Source organism: Haliotis asinina, chromosome 1 (genome assembly GCF_037392515.1).
Source record: "Haliotis asinina isolate JCU_RB_2024 chromosome 1, JCU_Hal_asi_v2, whole genome shotgun sequence".
NCBI classification, from domain to species: Eukaryota; Metazoa; Mollusca; class Gastropoda; order Lepetellida; family Haliotidae; genus Haliotis; species Haliotis asinina.
In genome coordinates this window covers 95,446,083-95,469,118 of record NC_090280.1, presented here as the reverse complement: position 1 = coordinate 95,469,118, position 23,036 = coordinate 95,446,083, and the positions used below count along the sequence as shown (strand labels likewise).

Genomic DNA, 23,036 nt, shown 5'->3' with positions numbered 1-23,036 from the left:
CTCTCCTCCGACGCTGAACATCCGAACGCTTGGCTTCGTAGCTGATCCATACCTGTTGGCTTTCATTAACTTTGAAAAAAGTGACCTTTGAACGTTTACTGTTGTACACCATATATGCATTGACTTTTTACTTGTCTTGATGGAAATTAACACTTTTTGAAATCTAGGTCAAATGAAAATGACATGACATAAACACAAAAATGCTGACTAAGCAAGGTATAGTCACTGTTATTTCAAGGTTAAGTCAAAGCAACGTCAATGACAATTACAGGTCAATGGATGCTCTTCAATTTGAATGAATACGGTGTTAGTAAAATGTTAGTATTTCATTAAATAAAAGACTCACTGTATGAGCTGTCTAGCTTTATTTCATACATGAGATTGAAACACAACTATTTTCAATGTACAGCGTTCATTTCGCCTTTTAAAATTAAAGGCTTTGAGGTTATCTGGATAATACTGTAATCTACAAATGATTGACGTTACATTGACTTGCAAGAGACAACGTCCTATTATACTGACATGAGACAAAAGAGGAAAGGACTCAAACTGAGATCAGATGCTTCCCGGTCTTGAGGTAGTACATCTCGATTGCTCAAACAAAAATCCATTTTCTTTGGATGTTACTATTGGATCAGGACAATGACTTTGATTTATTTCTTTCCCTTGAAAATTTGGTGATTAGCTTATTGAACAGTTTTACTCTTATAGGGAAGGGTTCTTTTTCCACCAACGCTGCAATCAGGAATGGACCTAGGCCACGAACAGCGTCGGATGACAGGGTCAAAGAAGAGGCCTCCCTGACACATTTGAATACGAGGCACACTATTGATGCACCACCAGTACATTGTACAGTCATCGGCGTGGCGAAAGTAACCATCGTCTCCTCCACAGATATCAAATCCTTTGTATGCCACAGCTAGGAAGTAAAAACGTATGTATTAACACTTTCATCAACAATATTTTCACGTCAGATAAATAGTTTGGTTCATGTAACGTCGTTTCCTGCGCGTAACATACTGGTAGGATATAAACGTCTGTTTTGTGTAATCCGAAAACTATCCAGAGTTGATTAAACAGAAACGACAAAAGTATTTTCACTTTTGTAAGGTATTTTTGTTACATGCAGATTCGATTGCAATTTCTGACGTCATCATGACAATGTACATTGGTCAAAACTGGCTGACCGACAAAACTAAACTCTAGTGATTTGACCAGTTCGTGATTATTTACAAGCAATTATTAAATAGCTTGAATGTTTTTCATGGCGTCGTAATCCAATACTGACTTAATGTTGCAAAAATGCAATGTTTGATGCACACATTGAATCTTTCGAAATGATAAAAGACTAACATCTCTAAATATCAGATATTTGCATGAAGTCCAACGCTTCCTTTGCAATCGGTCGTCGCGTTAGTGTGGCCTAATGGTTGAAGTGTTCGCTCGTCACGTCAATGACCTGGGTTCGATTCCATGCATGTTTACAATGTGTGAAGGCCATTCCGGGTGCCTCCCGGCGTAATATCCTGGAATATTGTTAAAAGCGGCGTAAAACTACACTCACTCACACCAGAGCGACACTAACCTTTTACGTCAGCTTCCCGCTTCTGTCTTCCATCTGACTTGACCTTGGACAGAGCACCTTCAGAATAAAGCTTACAAATAAATATTTGTGCACATTCTGATATTACGGTATATTTGGGTTTGTTTATATTGAGTTTCTCTCAGTATTTCAAAACTGTTCAACTGAACGAAACTTGTGCTTTCAAACCGCTCACAAATCATTGTTAAAAAGGAATCCTGGCACGAAATCATGGCACTGGGTGCTCGTGAAATGTGAACATTTCATGACCCACCAGTGGGATATTGATGATTTTAGTTTGCTTAGTTTGTTTGTTTTTGGTTGGTTTGGTGTTTGGTACGCAGCAATACTCCAGCTATATGGCGGTGGTGTATAAATAATCGAATCTGGACCAGACAATACAATGATCATAAGAATCAGAACTGTTCAAGGCAACTGGGGTACGATGATATGTGAGGCTGACCATTCAGTCACCACTTACGACAAGCATGGGTTACTGAAGATCAATTCCAACTCGGATCTTCAAGGGTTAAAACCAATCAAAACTCCATACGTGACTTGAACTAACCTGTCAAAGCTTTGGCCATGTAGCTGTCCCACCCCTGGTCGTTCCACCTGTTGTTATCCCGCTCCCAGTTGTTGAGATGCTGTGGGGGTTGACGGGGTGGGGGTTGACGGGGAGGCTGAGGCTGATGTTCAGGTTTGGGTTGACTCCAAACCCCGCCTCCTACATCAGTTCTTGCTCCGTCGTCACTGCAGCCAGACACGGCGTAAGGCCAGTTGCAGAAGTTGGTGATGGTGCTGAAGAATGATCCGGGTGGGCAGTGCGTGACGTGTGCAACACCCCCTACACACCAGTAGTAGAGATCGCACCGGGTTTCATGCTGGAAGTGGCCGTCGGATTCTATGCATGTAAACCCTACTGAGAGACCCAGCAGGCCTGAAAGGGTAAGAAACATGACCATGCGTCAAATAATTTTAGGAGCTGATGGAAATACCAAATGCCTATTTAGGTTCATGCCAGACAACATTTGATACTGTTCCATGCCTTAACTGGTCTATATTGACAACATGAAGTAGTCATCCAAAGGTGTCACATCGGATGTACTTAGTAAATTGTATTGAAAAGAGAGGATCCCCGTCGATGTCTTCCTTGTCACAGTGCATTGACTGTCAAGCGCCCGTTGTTGGAACGTGTGGACCTTTTGGCTCGCTCGCCAACGAGTTTACATTGTTCACATTATTTCTGAATTCGAACTGAACTGTTAGTGTGGGACGCTAAAGTTGCGAGTAGCAGGAATGAGAAGTCACGTTATGCTTGAAAACGGTACAAGTATCTATACCGAAACGATGTTATTGAACAATACGTTTAGCGTATCTAAAGGAAATTAAACTATATCACAAGATGTAAATTTTAAAGTCCGTTCGTCATTGTTTACTGTTTCCTGTGATAGTTGACTGAAGGTTTTGTGATCCTCGTCGCTTATATCTACATTCCATTGGCAATTACTTTTGGCCGTTTTCTAGTCGTGAATACCTGCTGGTGTCGCTTAAAGGTACATTTACTCACTCAATGAAAGAAAAAATGACAGGCTGTTTGTTTGTTGTTTAGCGCCGCAACATGACGGTGTCCCACTGTCCCTAAACACTATAGCCATGCCTGGACAAAGGAGACCGAGTGAGAGAGCCTGACCACCCATTGGCCTCTTAGGACAAGCCGACTACCATTACGGTTCGGAAGGGTCCGATAGCAGTTTTGGCCAAAGGACTGTCAGTGCTTAATCCTGTTTTTGGATACTTCAACAGACGCGCAAGAACAAATAGCATTTTACTACTGTACATCTTCAACGGAGAAACCCAGAACATTGTCTCAGAAGAGAACATGCTATAGCCAGTCCTTTCATATGAATTGCATTATTACGAGTAATATATAGTTAGGAACTACATTAGGAACATAGTAATAGTGCTTGGTAATATGGCATAACTACAGCGTTTAGTGTGTGCATGAGTTTAGTTCTACGCCGCTTTTAGCAATATTCCAGCTATATCATGACAGGGAACAGCAGAAATGGACTTCACACATTGTACCCATGTGAGAAATCGAACCCGGGTCTTTGGTGTGAGGAGCTATCGCTTTAACCATTCTGCTAGCCCACTACCCTACATGTTTTCGTACCAATACTACAATGACATGGTGGAAATAAGAAACTGGCTCAACATATTGTACCCATGGGAGAAACCCGGACACTTTGATCCCAACATTCGTAAAACGCCCGCTTTGAAATTATTATATCATGATATGAATTATTAAAAACTATTCTATTTTCGTGCTAAAAGATGTGCTATGGAAGTCTGCCCTGATTTGTCACTAGTCACAGTACTCATACATTAACACATTATGACATCATTGAGCCTCTTAACCCCGCCTTGGTCCATCTTTGCCTCACGTTCTGTTTAATAAAAAGTACAGAGGAATTAACTCTGACGTCATCAGACGATTACTGTGCTGTAAGAATATGAACGTTGCACGTTTTAATTTGTGGAAGTATCTAAGCTTAATACCATCACAAAAGGCAACTTCAAAAGCCCTTTCTTTCCATAGCGATCACAATGACAGTTAGGCATTCCTCTGTTTGAGAAACAACACATACAGATCCCCTTGTTTATTCACATTAGAGTGCCGTCATTTTTTCCCCATGGCTTGGTGTTTGTTGAATCTTTCACAAAGCGTGCTTTGTTAGCTAAAGTCATGTATGCGATTTGGCAATGTTTGTACTGTTAACTCCTAAAACCAAAAGTGTTTTGAAATTTTACACCGTTATCCTAGAACATGACTTGTCTATGATTTCTGAATATCGTTGATGGTTGATATTTGAGTCCCACCGGCTCCTCCAGAAAATCTGCAGAGCTGTTAGCTGGCTGTTCGTGAGCTGATCCCAAAGAACAGCTAGATGAAGATGGTCTTTTACCGTCCTCACAGTAACCAGCAAACTCGATATTTACACTAATGGCTTTAGACATGTTCCCTCTAAGAATTAACCCTGTCAATCTTCCAGTCAACGAAATTTCGACTCCAAGTGGAATATTTGCTCATAAGGCGTCGTTGGACCACCTGTTTCATATGAAACATTGTTGGGAGACGTATATTCACAAGGAAGCTGATAAATGAGTGAGTGAGTGAGTTAATATTTAGCATCACATCGGCAATATTGCAGCCATATCGTGACGAGAACATTTAATTTATATCAATATTAAAATTAATAACTTGAGAACGTGAAATTCTACCATCGAGGGACAGTAAAAGTACCAGATTATCACATATATGAACTTAAAATTAGCATGTGAAACTAAAACAGTGTAATTAAAGAAGACAATAAAATACAAAATCGCCAACAACAGAAGGTAGATCACCATACTAGGGACCATGGGGACTTACAGTACCTTTGCTACCTGCACGGACCCTAGCTGGATTTACATCCAGCTGCTGGCGATTGTGGGAAATGTTCTGATAAATGAAAGAATACTTAGACAAGTATCGGAACATTGATGATAATGATAATTTGATTAGCACGAGTGAGTGAGTGGAATTGAGTATAATGCCGCATTTAGCATTATTATAGCAATATCACGGACGGGGACACAAAACATGGGCTTCATACATGGTACCCACATGGCACGCGCGCACGCACACACGGATATAATTTTTGTCACTAAGACCCAGTGGTTTAGATGGCATCAATAAAACGTCTTTGGTAACCTTTATTAAGGTCTGAGAAAAGAAAGAAAGTATGGCACGCCTCAAATGTCTACATGAACAACACAGAATGAGGGCGATTCGCACATGTGTGGTTTCTGAAGTTCCCCAGACTTAACTAAATCAGATAGATCACTGCAATTTATGGTTGACAGGTTATCATAATTTTAACATTTAACATACAAAACTCACATAAGCACTACTAAAAGACCTCAGAGAGTTAAGAATTCCTTCATACGACGAAACTACATGTATATATCACGCAAGTCATATATGCTGTATTATCCTATATTATCCAGATGTCTTTAATTTTGAAGTACTCTCTGAATCGATCCTGTTTGTAGTAGGTTCAGAAAAAAATCTTAAAATCAACTGGACACAGATAGTTTTATGGCCTCGTAACTCGCCAGTAGAGATGCTGGTCTCAAAAGCTGTAATGACCCACTCTGACTTCTCTCATGGAAATCGAGACATATACTTATTATCAGTAAATAACGTTCACAAGGCACTGAATGATTAATTTGTGATAAATACATAGAAAAATATATCTTCCACATATTAAACATGTCCACAAAAATGATATGTTAATAGTACATTTAACTCCTCAGATCATCTTGTTATACATGCAGTTGCAGCATTGTTAAAACAAAACTTGTTGCTAGTTAGTTACGTCAGTTTGCACCTATGTGACATTACATGTACATTACGTATTGAGTGTAAAATGGACCAGGGGCCGTATAATTCCGAATAGAGCACCTGTCTGTATGATTTAACGTTGATGATAATATACTTGTTCAATTAAACTTAACATGACAAACTGCAAAAATAAACACTAACGTGAAATCAATTAAGACACTTATTTCAAGAAGCTACAGCCTGTAGTATTTCGACTCTGTTGTTCACAGTCACGCACTTTATCGGAATTAAGTGGGTGAGACAGCGAGTTTGTTGTACAGTTGTACGTCGCGTTTAGTACCATTTCAAGTAGGGGGACACCATAAATTGGCTTCACACATTGACACCATTGTGGGAATCGAACCTTGGTCTTCGGCCTGACGAGTGAACGATTTAACAACTATGCTATCCTACCGCTCATATCGGAATTCAAATGGAGTAGGTTTGCACACGAAACAGATTTACACACTGGGAGAAACAAACGAAAGATTTCACACAGAACAGCTGAGCCAAACAGCACTACGATGAGAAGTACTCTAAGCTACCAGTAGTCCTCCCTCACCGGCAACCTCGATAAGTAAAGTCACGTTGCTATTATCAGATTTCCGTCTTACCTCATACTGATATATGCATGGAACCATTAACAAACTACACGATACCAACTTCTTTCCACTAAGTTACGCTTGTACGATGGGTAGAGTTTTCTCTCGGTAGTAGGGTTTAATCCATGGGTGTCCCTTCACGTTATCTAGCTAACTATCATAACTAATATAGTTATGAACTCTCAAGCAAACGAATCATCATTAATATACACATCAACACAATTTAATGTCCACCAAAGTCCCCAAATAATGTGTTATGGAATATTCCCTTATACACACACCGTTTTAGCAGCTTTGGGTTATAACTGTTACATTCTATGGTTAAGTATTCACTAAAGCTGACTTTTTTCAAAACATAAGTTTGGACAGGTGTTCTTGTCTTTTATAAGCTACAAGTACCCAGTGAGTGAGTTAGTGAGTGAGTATGGTTTACGCCACTTCCAGCGTTATTCCAGCAATATCTCGGATGGGGGACACCAGAAATAGGCTTCGCACATTAACACCAATGAAGGGAATCGAACCCGTGTCTTCGGCGTGACGAGCGAACACTTTAAGTACGTCAGTACCACAGAGTCTTCAGTTGTCAAAAACAGTAAGGTAGGTTAGTGATTAAAGTATCCGCATGCACCATCGAGGACCCAGGTCCGATTCCAACATGGGTACAATGGGTGAAGCCCATTCCTGCCCCCCTGTCGTAATACTGCTGGAATATTGCCATAAGAGGAATATATCCCAGCTCTGACTCACTCGCACTTTTCAAGATTCAGGTGTAATATTGACTCTGCTGTAAAATACAACCAGTGCATTCTCAATTGCCGTGTGCTAAAACAGTCCAGGAAGGTTCTTGCTCTAAGCATTAACATTTTCTAGATTTGTGATTTACAGAAAAATCAATAAAAAAAATTATATAAAAGCTTAACGTCAGATAATAATCCATCTCCATTATCAGCCAAATAATGTCCCATTGATGCCTGACAGGCAAAATAGTGTGCGAGTGCATCACTTATGGCACCCGTACACATACATCAATAGGTACTACAAAACCACACTTTTCATATTATAATACAAGAAAGGCTCTGTCATCTCTTTGTTCCTTACACCATACATACACAATACAGATGACAAAAAATTTAAAATAAGCAACGTATATTTAATACAAAATATAAGAGCTCATCCAAAAGTGCAATCGATTTCGGATCACTCCCGAAACAAAATCCATTGCACGTAAAAGTGAAAGAGAATAGAGGACTTAGGTCATCCCCTTGTATAACCTCCATCAAGAAGAGGCTACTAAATTACTATATTAGAGGCTTCAACTTACTTACCTGACAAGACAACTAAAGTGAACGTGACGCCCATAGTTACTGCAGTAGGTCCTGGGCTCTGACCGTTATCTGTGACAAGGAACTTTGGCAATGATTCCCTCGTTGAGCCGATTGCTTAAATACCCAGTCCTTGGCTAGTTTTTTATTTAGGGAAAGCTAACGCCACAGAAGAAACGAGCCGTGCGCAGTCGCAGTTGGAGTATGTATCTCGGCTTTTCATTGGCCGGAAGGGGAAAAAAGGCCACCTTTGGCGAAGCACGTTTGCGTCACCACGTTATCCGTCATGTCAAGTACAAAAGCCCCATTTAACTGGAAAAGCTAACATCACGGGAATATTGTATCAACTGGGTCCGTTTGTGGAACCAGCGTTGAGAATCTTGTTTCGGGTTGCGTCTCGTCCTAACTTACAGAAATAGCCTCGAGTTGTCGGGGGCATGTTCACAGTAAACTGAAAACTGACTTTTTGTAAACATGAATGAATAGGTGTCATATTTTACCATTGTGTATAAATTTAAAAAGTTTGTGCTTCAAACTAATTGCAGATTCTGGTGTATTTATGACCTGTTGTGGTTATTTTGCCCACTGCCTGTTTGTTTATGAACCTGCTGGATACATATTTGCAATAGCGGACCAAAGTGTGACTCCTTCCCTTTGTCCAAAGCTAACACTTGCTCGCAAAAATATTGTCATTTTTCTGCAAACCTGACGCATTATTTGTGACCCGAAACGGCTTTGAATTTGAACGGCAATGTCACAAGGAGTATTGATGTGTCATTTCTCATTCATGTGTCAGGACGTTTCTTTTGAACTATGTTTGCATAAAATATTTAGAATCAGCAAACAGTGCAAAGTTTAACCGTGTAAAACATTGTATGTGAATATTTTCCATTAATGGACTGAAATGCTGTAAAATGAAAAATATTTGTCAATATGAAACAAAAAAATATGCTTCTGCAGAGTAACGAATTCATCATTCTGTGTGAAGTGACATTTCATATAATATTTGTAAACATCAATTTTTGTTGGAAGCAAATCATCCACGTTCTCGCTATGCTTTCAAAGTGCCGCCCAAGTTTGTTATGTTTGCGATCCTGTTTTCATCGACGGCATTGAAATTGAAATGCTTTATTGACATTATAAAACACCATTGTTGGCGGAAAACATTTCCAATCAAACATGACTGAACGATCTGACATAATAGCCAATATGCACAACACCAAAAAAGTAGATGAAATAACGACGGAGGTAAATGTTCGCCCTGTTGACTTCCTGTATTGAAAGGCGGTGTTTCAGGAATACACTTTGTGCATGCTGGCAGCATCTACATGAGCACTAGCAAACAGCTTTTCTCCGTAAATGTACGTAATCATCATTACAAATACCTTTTCGTGAGAAAGGAGAATACAGTACGCTCCGAAAAGTACAGGACATGAAAAAATCCGCGTTGTAGAGATTAGAAACACATATCTAAACACCTCTATGAATTTCATGGCCAGACATTTTGCCAAACATCACAATGTAGGAAATATTAACACTCTGTGCGCTTGCAACTCACAGGTTTCAAGGTCACGCAACGAACGCTGCAACAATTTGATGCTTTAAATATATTAGCACTAGCTATGCGATTTAATATCTTTTGTCCTTCAAAGACACGTAAATAATGCAGCTTGAGTGTTTAAAATGATGCTCTAAGAAGGTGCAACGGTAAACATAATCATCTTTCACAATAAAGTGTTTCATGGTGTCTAATACATTTGGTCGTATGACTCACAGTTTGCTGGGCCTAACGTCCATTAAACAGTATTCGAGTAATATCACAGCGTCTTAACAGTTATAGTAGCTCAGTATGGTTGCATGCATAATGTTTAAATCAAATATACAGAATGCTTGATTATATGGGGTACATAGAAATATAATGATTGCTTTTATGGGGCAATCGTGTTAAGAATGAGACACAGAAACAACAACATTGTGAAGATAAATATACTGAACCTCGTATGTTAAACTGATAAAAGAGAACAATGATGCAAACTTTGAACTTGAAATTACCTTCAGTCACATTTTTGTCATCTTACATGTCAGTTCGTAAGGGAAATGGGTGTTAATACATCATCTGTTCATACTAGACATGGATGTGACATGTTTCAACTGTAACCACAGTGTACACTCACACGGTTTTAGGAGGCACATGTCATAGGCTCCTCAAAACACTCTTCCTGTCCTTTAATTAAGATATAATGTGTTTAAAACCAACAAAAAGCATCAGGCTTTCCGCCGCAGATTGCGGAGATAAAAAGATAAAAAAACCACAATGTACGATTGCTAGACAAGCTAAAGGTCTCATCCACGGCAAACACAAAGATTACGTCTGCACACAGAAAAGTATCCTCTCCGAAACGTGACGAGAAGAGACTGATATTTTTGTGTTTCGGTGATCAAGGATTCCCGATAGCTTTCATTTTGCTCCTCTTAAAATACTGTCTGCTTAGTGTAACTAAAAACACCAATGTGTTCGAGACCCCAGTGAATTAAATGAAGAATTTTACATAGAAAAAATCCTATGCTTTTTGTTTTCGATTTACATTTTGTTGTCTGTCTCATTTGTTGCACCGAACTGGTGATCGTCTTTGTGGATTCTGCTATTTGACTATGACTTTGACTTTGTAGTTCCCATTATCAATTGTTTGTAACTCGTTGTTTTATGGCAGTGTCTTGAGTGTGCATCGCAAATATCACACGCCACTTTCATGATGTGTCTGCTATAGGGGAATGTCCATCGCCTCTAGAGCTCCTATATTTGACTTTGACTTTGGGTGGTTCTCCTAAAGGGTTCTAAAGAGTACAGTGCAAATATTACGCCCCATTCACGATGATTCTCAGATGGTCGAATAATTCACCCTGAATTACGTTATGTGTATGTTAGATGTGGCAGGTCAAATACATCTTTGATGTGCATTTAGAAACTGGAAACACATAAAGACCTGAAACGTGATGTGTACCATCTTGCATGTTGAATCTTGCTCACTTGATGTTAACATTCGAGGCCTTGGTAAAGCTTCAAAATGATTAATCGTAGATATGTGGAGAAAATTGCACAATGTGCCAAGGTGACAGCAAACGATGTTCAGTTGCATTGCCCATTTTGCTTTATACCATTATTCTTCTGACTTTTCGCGTGACTAGCTGGTAAAAAAGAATAAAGATCCTTTTTTTCCATAAAAATGTGTCAGGAATTCGTGTTCCTCCAACTTCCATAAGCCTTTCAAGAACCTGACTAGCCTTTATATCATGTTTATGACCAATGCCACCAGTGAATCCGGATACGCCCATCTTTTCGCAAACACCTCATGTTCTATTGGACAGTGATTCACAAATATGACTGTACAATCGCCAATGCTCTTGGTTGAGATTTCTTGCGGGTGTTGCAGGGTTTTGGCGTTTCCCTTAATCATTTTAGAAGTTTAATGACTTCATAACGAGACTGAAATTATTCCCAAGTCCACTGTTGAAAAAAGCATGGCAGTCGAAAGAAAACGCCTGAAAAATGGATTATACAAGAAGTTACAAACGTGAGCAGACTGAAAATTCGCCCAAACAATGCCCTCTAAGTTAAAATTCAAAACTGTGATACTCTCAAATGCTCCCCCGTGGTATAAAATGTCTTACGGTTTCTTTTCAGCCAGTTTCAACCATGGGTGTATGCTTTCACTTGCGAGGGTGTTTAGTTTACAACAAAAAGACAAATGGACAGAAGATAAAAGGAACAAGTAGATCAAGGCCTGAATATGTACACGCTAAATCCCCTGCTTGTAGAATGGAACTACCTAGACATACGACAGAATCGGTCATTTTCACTATTTTCTTGAAGTTTTACATCAAACGTTCCCTCGGCCCTTTGTGTTGAATTGACATCACCGTTTCACATTTCACGGAACGGTAATGTTTATTTCATTTTTTCCAGAGTTCCTAATATTGTCCGAGAATAGTGTGAACAGTAAACCCGAGCCGAAACTGGCAGTTGAAGTTAGCTCATCTCACTACGCAAGTCTCCTACAACAGGTCCTCGTGTGGCACTGAGCAAATATTACACATTCTTGAAAGGTGCGTTGTAGAAATTAGAGTGCGTTCCAGGTTTTCATTGGCAAAGGTAAACGATCCTGATACACAATGCACATCAAAACAAATGTATGGGTGACTGTTGACACTGAAGGCTTAAATTCTAATTATGCACCTCTAAACGTTTTTAAGTTTCCTTGATTGAACACATAAACATGCCTTGGTATCTTTGTGACAAAAAAAACCCACAAAAAAACAAAGCAACAACAACAAAAAAACCAACTCCGTACAGTTCATATCGTCATCATCATGCTTGCCTTAAGAGGCAAGTGAAGCTTCTCTGAAATTATATGTTTCATTGACAGAAACAAATAATTCCATTGAAATCGAAAAGAAGACCGAGTAATATGGCAACAAGAGGACAATTTTAAGCTGCTGGAATATTGCTAGGAATATTAGGACAGTTTATTATGTTTGTGTGTGTGTGTATATGAGGCAAGCAGTCTGGTGGAGTGGCCGAGTGGATGACACGTTTACCCTCGCCGAAGGTGGTGGGGTTCTGTTCTGTAGGGTACAAAGCATGTAACCCTTTTTTCTCTTCCTCGACGTGATATTGCCGGAATGTTGCTATGAGCGGCGTAAAACTCGAGTCACTCACTATGAAACAAGCAAATACGGTGTGGTTTGTCATATCTGTGAGAAGGCCTGCTCACTATTTCGCAATTTGAATTACAGGAACGTGATATAAGTTCTAAGGGACCTTTGGGCATAACTTTCATAGGCAATTTGGTCAAGTGTTTGCGCAGTTTAATCACTGACAAAGAACAAGGAATGAGTCGATGAAAGCCATCGTTTGTTATTACATGTGTGTACTTGTAACCAAGGAGAACTTCCTAAAGTACCTCAACGCAGAACACTTGTCCTAACATTCCAAGAATATTGAACCTATCGATTTTTGAAACTTGTGGGATTGATTTGGCGACATTTTACACATCCTCATCAAACCATATCTGTGTGTTGTCCGAAACGCCTCAAATAGTCCTAACTCCACCCTGTCAGTAAAGAACCCCTTCGCTCCGTAGTCGACCATCCTAAGCTCTTCATCGACCTGAGCGTTGGTGGGGCCTACCTGGTCTTCTTGGTGGTGCTGGAATTGGGATTGTCCTTCCACATTCTTGGTGTTTCTGACCCTGTATGTGTGGCAAACTGGTGTTTACGGATCGTTCCAGAAATCGCTTTGACGGGTGTTTTTTGTACACGCGCCTTGTTGGTTTGTAGCAAAGCATGCTTTTGTCTGTAGAAGTGAATGTCAAGTTTTGTGGCTTTGTTGCTTAAAAGGTCACATACTTCAGCTCGCATATACACACTCTGTAAAACAATCCCTCAAAATGCTTACATGATGCTCTGTAAACTGCCTTGTCATACGGTGCGTATCATCTCTGGGATTTAGCGTTCCCTTCGCAAGGAACATCCCTCTTTGTGCATATGTTGTAATATTTGGATAATTTATTGAAGAAGACACTTGTTTATCCTTAACCTTCAAAATACCGAAACAACAACGCAATACTGTAACGTGTGTTTTTTTTCAGGCTGTAAGACGTGGAAGAATTTTAAGAGATTATTTTTTAACCAAAAATCCGTTTTCAGGGATGGGATTCACATTCTAGGTGGGTGAAAGCAATCTATCTCTTGCAACAATGGTTCATAGAATGCTGAACATATATGTGATTTATTTCAGTGTCAGATGATGAGTTACTTCATGTCGTCCATCTACGTAATCTTCAAACCTTTATATTATGTTCCCGGGTAACATTGCGGTTAATGCACCCAATCGCCACTCTATCATAATAATAATTTAACGCCATAATAAAAACAATATCATAATGTATCGGGTAAACAGAGTTTAAACATCGATGGAAATGATACACAAACACATGAAAGGGCAAGTCAATATGCATAGGTGTTCCTTCTTTTATGACAATTGGAAACGTAAATTCTGAATTTTGTTGCTTGTTATAAAAACAAATGAAACTATGAAACTACACATTTAAGACTTTGAAAATGAGAAAACGTGTCTCAGGTACTGTTAAGAAAAATTAGGTACTATCTAGGTATCGTCAAAGTCTTGCTAGGCGTTACGTCAGTATCTTCCATGATATCTAAACAATATCATCAGTGCACGACTGGTGATTGTCTAAAATGATTTGTTGATGACATCCATATCTTTGATAAGCATTCTAGAAGTTGAGTTGATGAAGAATGAGGACTGTGACTTATGGGTGTACAACTTCTTTTAGTCAGTGAGTGCGACGTTTCGACATAGATACTAATGTGGTTGTCCAGCAAATCGTCGCACTCACTGAATAAGTGGAAGTGGAAGTTGCACATCCATAAATCACTGTCCTCATTCTTTGATGACATTCAAGCCTCCTACAGTGGACAATCATATGGAGGTTTGTTTCGAGACGATCATACCTGACTGCACTGCACCGTCGCTGCCTTATAGCTTGTATATTGCTGAGTGCGGTGTAAACTCACTCACTGCACCTTACTTATGACACAATGTGTATGCGATTCACGATACATGGATGTGGAATATACATATAACAGATGATAAAGAAATATAGTCAATGTCAGTGTCACGGTAAAGTGAAAAATGGAATAAAGATTAAGGTGAACGTGATGTATTTATGTTTTAGATAAGTGATGATCAGTGCTTCTGATAAACGTACTAATGAAATGAAAGCAGTTAAATACTCTTCCACTTCTTCTTCTATTCGGACTTTTTCTATGAAGGCGTATAAATGCAACTGTCTAAAATGTGTTATAAACATCTACGTAACTAACATACTTAAACTAACGTAATGACAGGAATCAACTTGGGAAAAGGTATCATCTACTGTCGAATTATAAACTTTGGAACAGGTATTCTCGAGTAATTGACAATACTTCACGGTCTGTTTAATGTAACTTATATGAGTGAGTGAGTATACTTTTACAGAGCTTTTAGCAATATAGAAAAAATATTATATAAATAATATAAAACTGTTCAACGTTCAAGCTTGACGTGTATTTATTAATATATGTATTATTTATAAAAGTAACTCTTTACTTAATTGCCGAAGAAAATATAATCAAGGTAGATGAAAATACATCTTTGACAAATGAAAGTATGTTCTATGTATATGAAAGAACATTCTGTGTAAATGAAGGTATATTTACATAGACTGTGGCCAAAATACATGTCCGTAGTTTAGCAGTAAATGTTGCAGATTCTCTGAATATGAGCGCTTTTGTGTTAGCAGTTTGCGGGTTTGAAAACAAAAAACACAGCAGGATTCGGGTGTGTTAATCTGCGTTGACTCTAACTGTCGTAACAAACGCTAATCAACACAGCTTTGGTGGCGGGTCGTCAGTGAGACAACACCTCGTGGTGAGAATCAACTTAAGCTATACCACGCCCTGCTTACAGACACGGTTTTCAGATTCTGGTGTAGAGCTATTGCCTGTGTTGCCATTAATCACTAACTCCTTTGAAGGGATAATGTAATCTTTACCTTTTATTATCTTACATTGCACACCCGTGGTCACGATGTGCAAGACCAGTGGGCGAAGAGTGAGGTTGACAATGGACCGCTATCAACGATATCAACGAAGGAAACAACAACTGGCTTCGTCACAGATGTGTCGTTAATTGTGGACAAAGAACAAATGTCTTCGAGCCAGTGTCAAGAATAAAAGTATCAAAACTCATTTTCTAAGATATTTATTGTATATTAGACCTCATAGAGAGCAAGCAAAGCATGCCCTGACTTACACAGTTTCATGTTACATCGATCTACATTAACTTTCAATTCTTTATTTCGTTTGATTGTGCATGTTTCAAATATAGTGACAGGTATGAAATATCGGCATCAGATTTGTGCAGGTCATAAAGAATTATGTTCTCGTTACGATATGGCTGAAATAGTGCCAACATGACGTTAAATATTAACTCACTCACTCATAAAGTGGGAGAGTTTAGTTTTACGCCGCACTCAGCAATGTTTCAGCTATATGGCAGCTTTCTGTAAATAATCGAGTCTGGACCAGACAATCCAGTGATCAACGACATGTCTCAACCAAGTCCGCGAGTCTCGTTAGTCGCCCCTTACGTCAAGCATAGTCGCCTTTTATGGCAAGCATGGGTTGCTGAAGCCCTATTCTACCCCGGGACCTTCACGGTCTCACTCATAAAGAATTAAGGAATCATAAATATGAAATCACTGCTATTTCCAACGGAGTCCACTGAACGAGAAATGTTTGTTTTGTTTTTCATGTTTTTTTTTGTTTTTGTTTTGGTCTTCCGTGGTGACATGATACACCATACAACTGCCTAATACCACGCCTTCTTCACGCCAAACAGCCGAACATCGACAGTTTAGGTTCTTCCTTTCGTGAACAAAACGTTGCACTTTAGTCTTTTTCATTTTGCAAGCGAGTGCTGGCCAATATTGTGTCACGCCCCTAAAGCTGGCCAATTTCAGACGCGTGGCAATTCAAACAAGATGTGTATTCTGATCTAACATATGCCCAAACAAAAACCACGCAAGAAAATCTATTGTAATCTGTGCAAATTTTGTTTCACGCCGCGCAGATCGTTCTTACAATATTGGTCAGTGGCCGTACGAAACTTCATCAAATGCGGCATGTAGACGGTCGGGGGAAGCATTCAGCGGGAAAATATTTACGTGAACAAGTGTCTATACATATTACCTTTCAACCCACATTCCGAAAGTCTTGGGTTTGTGCGAGACCTGTTTGTGTGATTTGTTATGGCTGCGTTTGTTGTTTTAACTCAGGTTATTTCAAAACTAGTTGACAGACCTTGTGTTTTTGTATGTATGGTTTCAATGGTTTTGTTTCGGTTTCACAAATCTTATCACGCTAAATACTAGTATCGTATTGTGGTCTCCATATCTCACACAGCTGCTGATCAACACACATGTACAATGAATCGCCTTTAATAAATATTCTCCGAAGTTGTCAAAAATAATGAAAAAATCACCACACGCCCTGGCAAAAAAAAAAAAAAAATAAAAAATAAAAATATGAAAAAAGTACATACATATTTGAATGTGGTAAAATGAAACGAACAAGGAATGTTTTTGTTTTTGATAGTGATGTAATGTAAACCATTATCTAGTTGGATTTTGGACCTTTATTGTTGGAGCTATCGTTGAGGACAAGATATCTGGACTTATTTACAAATAATAGCAAGATAGAATCATCACATGCTGAAAATTGGTGTTATAGCTCTCATCACAGCATTGCTGCTGTTGCAAGGGTACTCACTCAAATGTCCTATTCATCCATTGTTAGCTTAGTAACATTCTCGCAACGTCAAACGTAGTATCTTGAGTAAGCCCTTTCGCTGGCGTGGCAGTTAATGCGATTACCAAACCGAGGTGTCCAAAATAAGGTTCCCGTTAAAAAAGGTGAAGTATACATGTTTGTCACCCTGCATTGCAGACACCTTCAGAATGTGTAATGTCAAACATTCTTCCTACGACCATAGGACAATGCTGTGTTTTGTCAAAGGACTGACCCAAACCTGTACTTACTTGAATGATATCACGTTTACTGGCAGGACTGTCTCGTGTTTTTTTTATGCAAAGGGTTGGTTAGACGAACAAAAAAAGAAACGAAACTGAAAACCCTTTTCTATCGTTTTTATCCTGTTTTTAGAGAACTAAAAGAAAAATGGATGTGAGAGTGATGTGTGACTACTAGTTGAGTAGGCTAGAGTGAAGGTTCGAGTCTGAGTTGGGTGCAAGGGTGTTTGGTGGGTTGTAAGAAAAAAGACACCGGGAAATAAATTATAGAAACAGTCATAGATTTGGGTAGGAACATAAGTCATGGGAAAAAGGTAACAAACTCAAAAGGTCAGTATTGATAATGTATTTATTCAACAAGTCATAATAATATTTTCAATAGTGCTGCTACAATTTCTCTCAACCACATTTGAACCTAACTTGTAAAATGAATATGTTTATTAAATGTCTAAACTGTTATTATAAGAAATGTCTTTCTCCCACTGCTCTAATCTTTCTCTCACTCTCAGACTGACCCCAAGGCCGCAATTATGGACACGTGTAAAAATCGGGATAAAGTTTTTCCGAAAAAAGACTCCGAAGTATGCTGTACTTTTGTGTTGTGTTGTTCTTTGTGTGAGTGTAGAGGTCAATACAAAACAGCTTCACTACATCCTGGGTGAAAATAACCAAGCTAATGTTACACTAATTATGCAACTTTTACTGGGTGTGTGCTTTCTTTTCGAGGGTTTTGTAAGTATACAAGAAACTATATGTTCATTTGCACAAGTGAAACATCTCGAACATTCTGCTCATACACTTAACATAAGGTCTGTTTACATGGTCAGTGTGAATCACACGGAGGTTAAGTAGGAAGAACTCAAAAGATTGATGTGATCGGGATATTTAATGTTTATTTGGGAAACATTCAGTTGGAATTCTTTCGATTTCTATGTGGTCTTAATTAGTGCGGGATTTTGTACATCAGTGTTTGGATAACTCGAACTCCATTTGCTCGACATGTCCGTTTTGGATTTTTTTTTTTATGTTCTTTAACGCCGCACTCAGCAATATTTCAGCCATATGACGGCGGTTTGTAAATAATAAGTGTAAGTAATGGTCGTGGTTAAGTCACTTATTTCTATCATTCTGGATAATAGCAAGATAATTACGCAGTCAAAAATAATACATGGCGAACTTTGAGGTGCTTAAATAATTTTGTGCGTTTCCAGTGGCTCATTGTAATAATACTGTTATTTTATGACTTACACAAGTGACTCCGATCTAGTACACAGGGTAAAACAAGTTTCGGAAGACAGCAATCCAAACCTTATCCGCTATAGTTTTGTCCACAAATCCAGAAATAACACACAATCCAAGTAACGTTGGAAAATAAAGACTAACAGTAACAACAAATCTTCCCATATTTCAGTTTTCTGAAATAGTCTGCACCGTTTGCCCCAAAGTCATCCCCCAGCGTTCGTGGCATCAGCAGCAATGTATAGCATTTGCTTCAAAACCAGCCTCCGTTTGTATCTAGGCTCTAAGATAACTTGTTCATCTGTCTAAATGTCTTGCTTAGCCAACCAATACAAAAAGCTCGGAGGGTAAACACGCACGCATTTTTTTCAATCGTTCCAAGCATCATAACACGTGTTTGAATGCTCCTACCACAACATGGAGTTAAGCCCGGGTTCAGACATGTTATGTAAGTTGATATACGGCGGGGATGAAATGTTTCCATTAAATACTTTGTCAATAGAACACATAATTGAGCGATCTTTGTCAACGTCAGTAACATTGTTTTCAAAACAAGTGCTTTTGTATTTCTTGCTGCACCAAAAGACATGTTGATGTTTTTGTTTGGACATGAAAGAGAGTGATAGTTTGCGCTCGTCGTCAGTTAATGTAACTGGATGAGGTTATTGTATACTAAAACTTTGTTCTGTGTGTATCGCCAGTCTTCAACTTTAATGTTCAGTTATATGATTGATTGAGTTGCAGGTTAATCATAATTTGTAAATGAATATCTACAGATGGAGATCTCATTCAAATAATCACAATAAACTTAATTAAGCACTTGCATTCTTGCAAAGATCCCATTGTTGTACACGACGACCAATCATGTCCCAGATATACTCCAAAGCGTTCAGATCGGCACTTAGTCAGGGAGTGCTTGTCCAGGTTCTTTGTGTGTATTTGCACATATTGGAACTCTTGACGACTCTGATTTGTAAGTACACATGCAGTCCATTCACAGTACACACATTGCTAATACTCAAAGTAGTATCACCCTGCACCCCGAGCATACTTTATAGGCATATTACAGTCAAATGTACACAGTATACATGTCCAGTTTTAGAGTGATTGCCAGAACAGTTTTAGGCAATCCATCAAATGCGGGATATTTGTCTTGAATGTTGTCTCAAAGGTATTTTCACAGGAATGACATGGTTTCTCTTACACCCTGTAGTAATCAGTGAAAGTATAGACATATTGGTAGTTAAAGCATACTTTTAGATCGGTGCTCATGATTTCTGTTGGTTGAGATTATAATAATATCTTTTGGATAGACACTCTGTTGTAATCCAAGAAAGTACAGGCAAAGATGTAGTTAATACATAGTATTACTGACTCAAAGGCGTCATCATAAAATAAACTAGTAAAAAAATAAACTAAGGAGTTCATCCCCAGAGGAAAGTACTACGCCAAAAGTGAAGAGGTCATGCAAGTTGCCTCGGTGGACTTTTGTCGAAGTATTGTGAAGCGGATATTGTGAGCGACTCATCAAAAGAAGGCAGTCATCGGAAGATCAGACAGTCTACTGTGATCAGAGACTTTTGACATTAAACAGCGAGCACGTATGGCTACGGGACATGGCGTTCGAAGTCGTGTGATATCACCAAAGACTGTGTACAGTTATTCAAATCACTCTGTGGTTACTTCAGCGTAAACGAAAATAGCCAACTACAAAAGTAGCCGTCATCAGACCTATCTACAAGGAATTCACAGTCCGGGGCCAGATCGACCTAGTCGGGGTGCATTACTCTCCCCAATGTTCCTTCAAGTGGATTCTACTGTATTAGGACCGTTTGACCAGGTTTTGACCACTTCAAATTATGTTACCGGTGCTTCGTATTTTCACTTTGATAAGTGAGGGAGACTCTAACAGGGGGGAGTGGTCACTCTTCGAAAGGCCCCTTAGAGTATGCCTCGGATCGTCACGTGACCAGTGAAGTCAATATGGCGACAGCTTAGCTTTTAAGAGTGAGCCCGGTTTATTGTCAACAGTTCATTACTTTCGCTGAATGTTGTGACAGCTAAAAACCTATATGTAGACAAGTTACCTATGCTGTCACTTCATTTTAAGTCAAATAATTGTTATTAGTGTCAGTATTAGTACAGTGGATTTGTAGTAAAGTTTTAAGCCGGCATGTTACAGCTCTCTGGCTTCATTTCTCAGTACACAGCAAATTCTATCGCTAAAACATCTTCCAAATATTCGTTTAATTTTCTGAAGGGAAATGTACTTTTAGTTGAAACGTGTTTGCAAGTAATAGTGATAGTTTTATAACTTTACAAAAATTGAGTGTATTTGAGGTGTGTGAAAAATCTAACATATCGCCGATCTGATCTGATCCCCATTGAAATACTAGATGGCCTTGTTTGAATGCTATTGCTCTAAAACCTTCCTTCACATAGACCTTTAAGTTTTAAAAGGGAAATATACCATAAGGTGAAAGGTGTTATTTAACAGTGACAGGTTAATAATTTTAGAAAGATTGTTAGGATGTACTTGTGTGTGACACATTGCCGATCTGAACTGATCCGCCACTGATGCTTGTGCAGCTGGAGTGTTCTAGTTCTAAACGTTCTTTCTTTCTCGTTGATCTTAGTATTTGACAAAACTGGAAGGTGTTCACTAAGCTTTGTGATAGCTTAAAACTTTAGTTTTGAGGGGTGTGTGACGGTGTCAGTTAAGGTACTGTCAATGTACATGCCACTCCCCACCTGCAATAAGATATCAGAATTAATTACTAATGTAACAAAAATGTCTCGAAGTAGATTCTTTAAAAGATCATGTGTTCTAACGATGATTTTGCATTCTTTAACATGTTTGAGGAAGGGTGTCCGTGGGGTATCATTTATTCTGTCAGTCATTTATATGTGTATTTATTTCTGTTATTAGTTTTCTATATTTCTTTCATCCATTCGCATATAATATATGCTCTTCTTGCTATATTTCATCCATCCATTCATTCATTGTAAAATTCCTACTGATACAATGAACTGGCTAAAGTACTGTTAAACGCAGCCGACGTTGCGCTGGAAACGAACAAAGTCATAGTGGAGCATGGTGAGACTCACGCTAATTAGTGGAAATGGTAAAGAAAGCAAACGAGTGACCTATCCCTGTTGTAGATTATCCCTGGTTAAATGACTGGTCGAAAATATTAGCCATTTGGGCCAATGATTGAGTTTATTTACAGAAGTCTTATGACCAAATGACAGATCATATTTGCCTTTTGACCAACTTACTGGTTTGACAGATTGACGGAAGAGCGACGGAATGTATCCAGTGTTATATACAATGATTTCTGCAGGTGTAAAAGCAGTAAACATATAGATGTTGAGTCCAGAAGTAACTAAGAGACACTATGACCGACCATGTAAATAATTTCGTTTCAGTTCGACAAAATTACGAAGATAACAAAAATCTCGAGACAATATTTACTTTTTATGCTTTGGTGTTTTGGACGCTGTGAAGGAATGAAAGAAAATGTGTTTATGAGTATCTTGAAACAAAATTTGAATAATCTGGACGTAAGCTGATTAATTTAGTGCGAGAATAAAACATCTCGCTCATGGACTAAAATAATTTGATACAACAATCCTAGACCTCGCGTGATTCCGAATGACAAACACTGTGTTATTGGGAAAATGGTTTGATCAGTGCGTGAATATGATCTTCCATGAATGCAATGTGATCTTCGATGAATGCAATGTGATCTTCGATGAATGCAATGTGATCTTCGATGAATGCAATGTGATCTTCGATGAATGCAATATGATCTTCGATGAATGCAATATGATCTTGGATGAATGCAGTGTGATCTTGGATGAATGCAATATGATCTTCCATGAATGCAATGTGATCTTGGATGAATGCAGTGTGATCTTGGATGAATGCAATATGATCTTGGATGAATGCAATATGATCTTCGATGAATGCAATGTGATCTTCGATGAATGCAATGTGATCTTCGATGAAGGCATGATTGGGATCAGATCACAGGCAGTTGAAGGATAATGTCCAGCTGCAGACTCTGTTGACGCCATGCATCAGCCCGGCAATCAAGTTTCTGGCATCCATTGTGCTTGTTCTTGAGAAGTGCCGTTGCTGTTTCCTCTCACATTCTTTTAATCTGCGGGGAATACCCAATCTTTAATCTGCAGTAAATTCTTGGT

At 38.8% G+C, this 23,036-nt stretch overlaps 1 protein-coding gene across 1 annotated transcript; it reads right to left on the bottom strand.

The window, feature by feature from the left end:
• Window positions 1-686: 686 nt before the first annotated feature.
• LOC137285965 (protein obstructor-E-like) lies at window positions 687-7,972 on the bottom strand. The gene is made up of 4 exons (XM_067817770.1): window positions 7,939-7,972; window positions 2,151-2,522; window positions 1,586-1,642; window positions 687-919 (listed from the first exon to the last, which is right to left on the bottom strand). Exons 1-4 carry the CDS (start codon window positions 7,970-7,972, stop codon window positions 687-689), a joined length of 696 nt encoding a protein of 231 aa, XP_067673871.1.
• Window positions 7,973-23,036: the final 15,064 nt, after the last annotated feature.

Excerpts from the sequence above, each read along its gene's own strand:
- LOC137285965 (XM_067817770.1), bottom strand. The coding sequence starts at position 7,972 with ATGGGCGTCACGTTCACTTTAGTTGTCTTGTCAG. Across the intron at positions 2,523-7,938 it reads CACTTTAGTTGTCTTGTCAG|GCCTGCTGGGTCTCTCAGTA; the intron begins GTAAGTAAGTTG and ends TTACCCTTTCAG. Across the intron at positions 920-1,585 it reads GCGGGAAGCTGACGTAAAAG|CTGTGGCATACAAAGGATTT; the intron begins GTTAGTGTCGCT and ends TTTACTTCCTAG.